General features: G+C 27.3%; 1 protein-coding gene across 7 annotated transcripts in view; it reads right to left on the bottom strand.

Moving 5' to 3' along the window:
- Positions 1-8,862, bottom strand: part of LOC100164694 (bromodomain-containing protein 3) — a 24,411-nt gene that overhangs the window by 10,825 nt on the left and 4,724 nt on the right. For 6 of the 7 annotated variants that reach the window (XM_016801631.2, XM_016801636.2, XM_029490337.1 and 3 more), the window contains exons 4-14: positions 6,952-7,146; positions 6,703-6,873; positions 5,948-6,259; positions 5,797-5,880; positions 5,625-5,726; positions 5,398-5,543; positions 5,162-5,315; positions 2,796-3,309; positions 2,561-2,731; positions 2,232-2,342; positions 1,183-1,308 (exon numbers count right to left, since the gene is read on the bottom strand). In XM_016801631.2, the coding sequence (XP_016657120.1) occupies positions 1,183-1,308; positions 2,232-2,342; positions 2,561-2,731; positions 2,796-3,309; positions 5,162-5,315; positions 5,398-5,543; positions 5,625-5,726; positions 5,797-5,880; positions 5,948-6,259; positions 6,703-6,873; positions 6,952-7,146 (2,086 nt within the window). The remainder of the gene's footprint in view (positions 1-1,182; positions 1,309-2,231; positions 2,343-2,560; positions 2,732-2,795; positions 3,310-5,161; positions 5,316-5,397; positions 5,544-5,624; positions 5,727-5,796; positions 5,881-5,947; positions 6,260-6,702; positions 6,874-6,951; positions 7,147-8,862) is intronic. The other variant, XM_016801632.2, reaches the window with a different exon arrangement.

Here is an 8,862-nt window from a genome sequence, read left to right as displayed (position 1 = left end):
CAGACAAGGTTCTTACCTAAAAGTTTGATAATAGGTCATTTCACTCTAGTATCAAAACCAACAGCACACTATTGAGAATATGAGAATAGTGAACGACAATTTGCTATGTCGTGTTTGTGTAAGATGGAAACAACACATACAGGGTAGCGTCCTGTTAAGGCTTTAAGTGAAAACATTTTTCACAGAAAAAAATATAATACTTCACTAGTTTACTCAATATCTAAAAGATTTGTGTAATATTGAAATATCTATATGAAAATTTACTATGTTAACTACTGTTTAATATTATTATTTTCAAATACAGTACATTCAGTAGCAACCACTGTATTAGCATTTTTTTTATAGCAGTTTAAAATTATATAAAAGAGTGATTAATATTTAATCTAATAGGTATGATTAAGCACCAGTAAATTAGTATGTATTAAGTATAAATAATTTATATTTAAACAACAATCTACCGTTAATGAAGTTAAGAATTTTGATTGGCATAAAAACTTCTGATAAATTACAATACCAAAATGTACCACAAAGAATAAATAATTTTAAATTCCATTATGTCATCATTCTAGGCAAGTATATATTTATTAGACACACCATTTTTCAATAATTTTAATTAATGGGGTCACAAAATAATAACAAATTAAATCATTAAATAATTTAACGAGCATTCCTTAAATTATTTATTTTTCCCTAAAAATGTAACATAATATGATACAACTTGTCCACAGAGTACACACTAACACCACACTTTGTCTGTAAGACAATTGTTACTTTTAAGTTTTAAGTAATATTTTGAGTACTGATAGATTTCCCAAAGAAAACCTTAAATAGTATAATGGATGTGTTAGCATATCACTACACATAAATTATGAACATATTATAACATATAATCATTCAAAATAATTTACAAAAAAAAAAAAAACAATTACTAAGACCAGATACCTAATAATAACATATAATACAAATTGTAATAAAGACAAACCAAAAATAAAGTGTGCTCAACATAAAGCTATCAAATACTGAAGTAAATTTAAGCAAAAGAGAATAGCGACACTGTTTGAATAACCAAATCTTTGATTATCATTATGATTTAAATACTTATTGAAAAATGATGAACCTCTTAGTCGAAAATGTTTCAACAGTTAAATTTAAGTACTATTCAATTATAATAAAATAACTCACCATGTTCTGAATCACTTGAATCACTAGATGATGTTGAATAACTCGATGAACTTGAATCAGAATCTGAGCTACTAGAACTAGATGCAGATAATCGAGATGGACCACTAATTTCCGTAGCTTTAGCATCTGTAAAATTAAGAAAAAGTTGTATAAATATATAATATAATATATTAGGTATCTTTAACAATATTAATATCGCAAATTTATTTAATCTTACAAGACATCAAAATACTAAAAACAAGTTTGCTTAAATTTAAAGTATGCAATTATCTGAGAAATATAGTGTGGGTCTCACACTTTAACACTAATTATTCAATGAGATACAAGTGTTTGAAAATATGCGTGTGAAGTCATAGAGCCGAAGTCTGAACGGCAGCATATGTTTTACGTCTAAAAAGTGTCTATACTCTATTCAAAATAAGACCGTGAATAGGCAGCGACCGGTTTAAGTCGGGTAGCAGTCAGACATATGGCCAGATGCCGTCCCCACTACGGCAACGCATAAGTTGCTGCCACAGAATAAAGCCACGCCCATGCGCACAACTCGGTCGCCTGGTCATAGTCTTATTTTGAATAGAGTATAGATTAACACAACAATTTCAATCATTAAAGTTAATATTTTTTTATATATATATATAAATATATATAGAGTAAAATATAAAATTTTAATCAAAACATATCGATAACCAAATTAATTTTTAATTAATGGTCACTGGCCAATGAGTATTTGGAAACCAATTGATTTTAATATCAAAGATTTTGTACATTTTAATTTAAGAACAATAAATTTAATAGTTAGTTATCAATAAATTGAAATATCAATACATGGAAATATTGTTGAAGTATCCTAATAGATATTATAAAATCAATGATGCATATGAACAAATGTGTTTAAACTATAGTCTTTTCATCCAATTCTTAATAAATCTTTAACATTTCTGTAACACTAATTTTAAATTAGATTGTATGTCATGATTCATCAAGACCAATTAATATATTCACACAAGTAACTTATAAATATGAAATACTAAGTGACTCATTTAATTTACCTTTCTTGCCCTTTTTAGTAGTAGAAAGTTGCCCGCTAACATCTAATCTTTTGTCAATCTCGTGTTTTTTCTCTCCAAGTTCTTCTTTAGGTTTACCAGAAACTTTTTTATCTGTAAATGTAAGACACTGATAAAACAATAGACTATACAAAATAAGGTTAGTCTTTATTTTGCTATCAGTCTTAAAAAGTATAGATTATAGAATACATTAATCTTGTATCACATTCTGTACACTGATTAGCAAGTGTAAAATAAATACAACCCGAGAAAAAAAATTAATAAAGAAAACGTAAAGATAAAAGAAGAACCAGGCCAAAACCAAAACTTACTGGTGATCTTACGTGGTTTTTTCCTCAGACATGAAGCCACATAAGACTCAAGTTCCCGTAATGTTGATGGTTTAAGGGTCTCAAAATCAATCTCGATTTCATCTGGATTTGAGTCTCTAAGTGACGGTTCACGTGACTGGATAATATGTACTACTCGACCAAGTTTATCTCCTATGAAACAGATGTTATATATAATATTACAAAAAACAAGTACTTATGTTAATTTAATAAATACCTGGTAACTTGTTGATATCTAAGCTCAACTGACGTTTTTCATCATAAGACATAGGCTTAGCATTGTCTTCATCTTCAGAATCAAATGCTGGGGCACTAACAGAATTCTTCTTTTTCGGATTATTTGCTTTAGAATTAACTCTAGGACGCTTTGGTTGTGCTGGTGCTTTAGCAGGACCTCTGGTACCGGCACTTTTACCTTTAGTCCCTTTAGTTGTTAGACCAGCTGAAGCATTTGCCATAGGATGGCGCAACTGCTGAGCTGCTGATTTAGCATTCATAGATGGCTCAATTGGTAACATTTTAATATCATTGGTAATGGTAGAGTTAGCCATAATATTCATTGGTGTACTATTGAGAGCTACAGCTAATGGAGGTTTTGACGCAGATGAAACTAATTTATCATTGGTAGAATGTTTCTTCTTCTTTGAATTATTCATACTATTTTTTTTTTGTTTTTTCTTTCTGGCACTTTCTTCAACTAACCTTTTCATTTGATCTTGTAGAGCATTTAACTAAAATAATATTCAATTACAAAATAAATTGTTTAAACTTTTAAACATAATTTTCAACTATGAATTATTAGTAAATATTTTTCAATTTCAGGATCTAAATATTCTATCATTATAAGTAACCAAAAATTAGTTAAAAACACATAAAACATGCATAATTAACGTAACAAATGGTATATCAAATGACGCACATGAAAAAGATTACTCATCATATTTTACCTTAAGTACAACACATAAAATATTTGTACAACCTACCTAATTAAAGATTGAGACAGAATATCAATTAGCAATTGACTGAATAATAAATTTAATTATTTTAATGGGTTACAAATAAATACAATTCCTGAACTTAAATATTTACTTTTCTAACACTAAAACTATTAATAAGTATTAATTGTATGCCTGGAGACAATATTTCAGAATTTATCATTTATATCATAATAAATATCTATGAATAAGCTCAATTAACATAAAACATGCATTGAACTACTCAATAGCTAGTCAAATGACGCACATGAATATCATCATTCTTTAGTTTAAGGAAAAGAATAGTAAAAAAAAAATATATTTGGTTAAAATCAGACTTTAGTTCATATCATTCAGTGATGCCAAAAATATATTCAATTCACATAAAACATGTTTAGTTGAATATATCTATGGTAAATCAAATGACGCACATGAATATGAATATCATCATAAAATCAGTACCTATTACATTGTTTTCTTCTAGAACAATAATACATAGTAAATTATCTTTTAACTTATAAATTCACCACAATTTTCACAACATAAACTAAAAATATTTATTATTTGGAATATTTTATTTCCAAATCAAACCAATTTTTTTTTTTTATAGTAGTTATGTATCACAAATAAAAAAACCATTTATTATCGGTTTGCAATTATTCAGAACACAAATATTCTATCATAATAAGTAGCCATCGACCAGATCAACTAACATAGAACATGCTAAGTTGAACTTAGTATAAATGGTACATCAAATGACGCACATGAATATATTTCATCATAATATATAAGTTTAATAGTATATTATAGACCATGAATATTATCAATATTGTATTATTAAGTAACTAGTGCTTTTATTATTTTTATAAGATAATAATAGTCAGGGTCTATACATTATTCTTGTGATCTAATAATATGAAATGTATATTGAATATTTTATATTCAATATTGCTAATAGAAAGAAATGAATGAAGTCTTCATAAACCATTAATTTGCATTGAAAAATCCCTAAAATCAGTTTGATTGCCAAGGATTAAAATAAAATGGAGGGTAGGCAAGATATATGGTCTGTACAGATATTTATAATTTTGTACAAATAGATCTTATAAAAAACTTTTATTTTACCATCCTTATAAATTATTATTTAATTTAACTACATGCCTTAAAAATAAAGTTTTTTATGGATAGATTCTTCTAAATGATTAACACACATTTTTAAATTACTGTCATGAAAAGTGCCAATTGTTGGTATGAAATTAAATTTAAATAAGAAAATAAACTTCAGCAAGGTAAAATAAAGCATGAAAAGTTTAAAAGTATAATTATTAATTTAATTGAACCAGTTAAGGATTATCATGCTCGAGTAATTCAGCATAGATTTGCTACTCCTTAAATGTATTAAAAATAGTACAAAATAATTGTTTGAACCATATAAAATGTTTTTCTTAGGATAAGAGCAGTAAAACTGTTCTAAAATGTTTAATAGTTTGGTTTGATAAGAAATTACAAGTCACATGAGTAGCAATCATTATTGTAATAAATATTTGAATATCCATTATATCGCTGTGTAAAAATATATTAAGAATTATACAAATTTAAACAAACTTACTTTTTCTTGGAATTCTTGAATTTTCCTTGAATTTTCTAGATCTTCAGAATCGTCAGAATCACTGAATGAACCAGAACTTCCTTCTGAACTACTTTCATCTTCAGGTTCCATTTTCATTTCTATTAAAGGTGGGTCTGGTGGTACTTTTGACATTCTTTAATGATAAAATAAATTTTTTTTGATACAATTATACTATAAAGTATTCAAAACTATCTTAATGATTATAAGATACTTACTTAGCTTCAAATACAGCTTGTAATTTCTTTGCCATTGCTACTACATCGTGATCTTTAGGATTGTACTTATAACAATTAGAAAATATTAAATTAACATCTGCTGCAAAATCTTTTGAATTTTTATATTCTCTGTTGTCTAATTTGGTCTGAAATCATGAAAAATATTATAATAATATTATACAATAGTTAAGTCAATATTTACCTGAATGTTTCAAAGTTTTAATTACCTTTACTGTTCCCAGGTCCATAGGCTTCTTAATAATGTCATGATAATCATGCAAGCCCAACCAAGCAGCATCAACAGGCTTGTAGAACGGCCATGCATATGCCTATAAAACCAGATTAGACATCAATCAGGTATTCTTTAAAATCCCATTCGTAACAAGCCTATGGCATTACCGCATGTTTTTTGGTAAACAATTCTTTAAGCACTTCAGTACAACCCTTCAATGCCTCAGTCAATTTTTCTTTGGTTTTTCCGTCCTAAGATAATTATAATACATTTTTAAATTATAATACTTAGGACTTCTTTTAAATAAGAAAAAATTACTGGTATTGAGCCGGATCCTCCAGTAGGTAAAGTCGTATTTTGAGAGTATAGAATTCCTTCATCTGGCACTCTCGGTTTTTTTATTTGTCGACCAGATTCTCTACGAATAGATGATTGTAAAGGTTGAACAGGGGTTGTTGATGTGGCTATTGGGCCAGGATAAATGGTGGAGGAGTCAATAGAATTGATGGGACTAGGATCTGCTTTTCTTTTAACTCCTTTTTTCAGTTTTCCACCAGTTAGTGAATTTGCTGCTCCTAAAGGTATGTTAACTGGTTGTGCTACATAATCACTCGTTGTTGGAGCTAAAATCTTAAAATTAAAAATAAAATAACACAATAAAATTATTATACTATATAGTTATGAAAAAACAATATTGTGCTAGAAATTAGACCTGTGGTTATTATACTTAATGGTTTTACTATTTAACATATAACAGGCATAAGTCACACATTAAATATTTAATTAAATAAAAACCAGTGAATTTATAGTGAATTAAAAGGTATATTTTTATTATTTAAAAGAAAATTAGGTTTTATATTTTTTGAATTGTTTGGTAATATATATTTTTTTTATATATTAGTCTAATGGTTGTTAAATATTAAAGTTAATGATTATACATCATTCACAAAATAACATTATAAAACTTAATAGTTAAACTACAATATTTGTAATTGGGACCAATGTTTTAAGTATAATTATTGTTTTTATTACAAAAAAAACATTCATAGCTGAATACTTTTTATTTAACATACTTGAGGTGGAAGAGAATTATGTTGGGAATGAGGAGTGGTGCCCATAGCAGTTGAACCAGGAGCTACAGCAATTGGTTGGTTCTGACTGGGAGGTTTCTGAATAATTGAATGATTTTTCACAGCCGGTTTATGTTGGGGCAAAACAGTCTCTTCTTTTACCATCTGTCCCATCTATAAAAATAAATTATATGCATTTATTAATTATTAATTTATTAAAATAAACATAGTAATAATGATTATCCTCCTCACCTTGGCAAGAAATATTTTTTCCAATGTTTGAGCCATGAGAACTACATCTTCCCCAGGTTTATTGTATGTATAACAATTGGAAAACATTGCATTAATATCTTGTATACATTCATCAGCACACCAATAGTAATTATTTTCTAAACGCTTTTTTACAGTACCCAAATCCATTGGTGTTTTGATTACTTTATGGTAGTCCTGCAAAAAAATAACAATACAATTGTAGGTAACAATACTTAAATAAAATATAAACAGGACAATTAAGTATAGAATTAACTATTATCTAAACCTATTAGCTATTACGTATATAAAGTTGCATCATATGGTTGTCCACTTCTCCCCTCATCTAAACTTTGAATATTCATAACTCATAAACTACTTCGCCCCAAATTCGATTTTCATGCATCAAAATACTAAGAAAAATATTCTGCTTTGAAATATAAAATTAAAACCCAATGTTGCCATTCAAAAAGTAAAAAACTTAAAAAATTATTAGGATAAAAAATATTTAAGAATATAATTTTTAAAAAAAACGTTGTTATATAATCGAATTGAAACTATTTAAAATATATTTTCAAAAAATTTACACTTTTTGAAATAATGAGTGTTCAATGATAAAAGAATCACCCGGTATAATACCTCAGTAGACTTATATCATTTAACCAAGTTTATGTGCACCTAATAATACCTAATAATACCTTTAAATACCTAATAATATGTAATACATTTTGAATATTGTTTTAAGATTCAAATGTAGACCATTTTGAATATTGTTTTAAGATTCAAATGTAGACACTTTTGTCTATTTTATGTGTATTCAACGATTAAGAGGACGTGATACCCGCATGTATGGTCTCCGTCTTACAAGTATGTAACATAGTAAATTATACGCAAAGCAGAACACGTGTAGCTGTGTTAGATTAAAAATTAGAGTGAATTGACCTCTTATAAAATCTAAAGGTAAGATTATTATCTAGACAACCTCATGGGCTATTTATTATATTTTAATTTTAAAGCGAGCTATGAGTAGATAATAATCTAAAAAAAAACAATATTATCAAAAACGTTAATCAAAAACAATATATATTATATAAATTGTATATAATCTATATTGTACACAGAATATATTATATTCTTTTAACTTTTAAATTACAATAGTAACACGCAATACAGAAATGCACTTGAAAGTAAAGACAAGTGAATTTTTTTTTTTTTTTTGTGGTATAATTTAATAATGTATAATACTATAATATATTTTTGATTTCATTATTAAATTTTTTTCGGTTTTTGGGATTTGTTATCGTTTTTCAGTTGTTTTTTGTTTTTGATTTAATAATTGTTTTTGTTTTATTAATTGTTCTTTTTTTTGTTTAACGTTTTCAAAAACGTTTACCATATCCCTGATAAAAACCCTTTCCTAGATAATATTTTTACCATTGTTTAATAATAGGTAAATTAACTGTAGGTAATATTAAAGCTAACAACACAAAATTGATTTCACTGAATCCATTTAGTTATTTTGTATCTTGTAAGACAGAAACAACACATGGGTTCTGACTCCTCTTAAGGCCCCTGCAAATGTGTCATTTTTAAGGAGTTGTGTTTAGGAAATTATTTCGTTTCTGCAATTACTGATCGTCTTAGTGTGTGTAGTAAATGATCATTAGTGTGTGTATACTCCCCTACCATCACCCGCGACCCGCATCAATTTACAATACATTGTTATTTCTTATCTGGTTTGTGGTCACACGCACGCAAATGCACAAGTCATATCATGTCTATATCAAAAAATTCAAAACCAATTTATGGACGTGTAATAGCCGTCGCACTGACAAAAATTAAGATACTTCTAGTGGTTCGATTTAAAAAATGTAAAGATGTTTGTATTGGTAAACAAGTTTACTTTGCATCGGT

This window comes from Acyrthosiphon pisum, chromosome A2 (assembly GCF_005508785.2).
Source record: "Acyrthosiphon pisum isolate AL4f chromosome A2, pea_aphid_22Mar2018_4r6ur, whole genome shotgun sequence".
Lineage (NCBI taxonomy): Eukaryota > Metazoa > Arthropoda > Insecta > Hemiptera > Aphididae > Acyrthosiphon > Acyrthosiphon pisum.
This window is presented reverse-complemented; position numbering and strand designations above follow the sequence as displayed.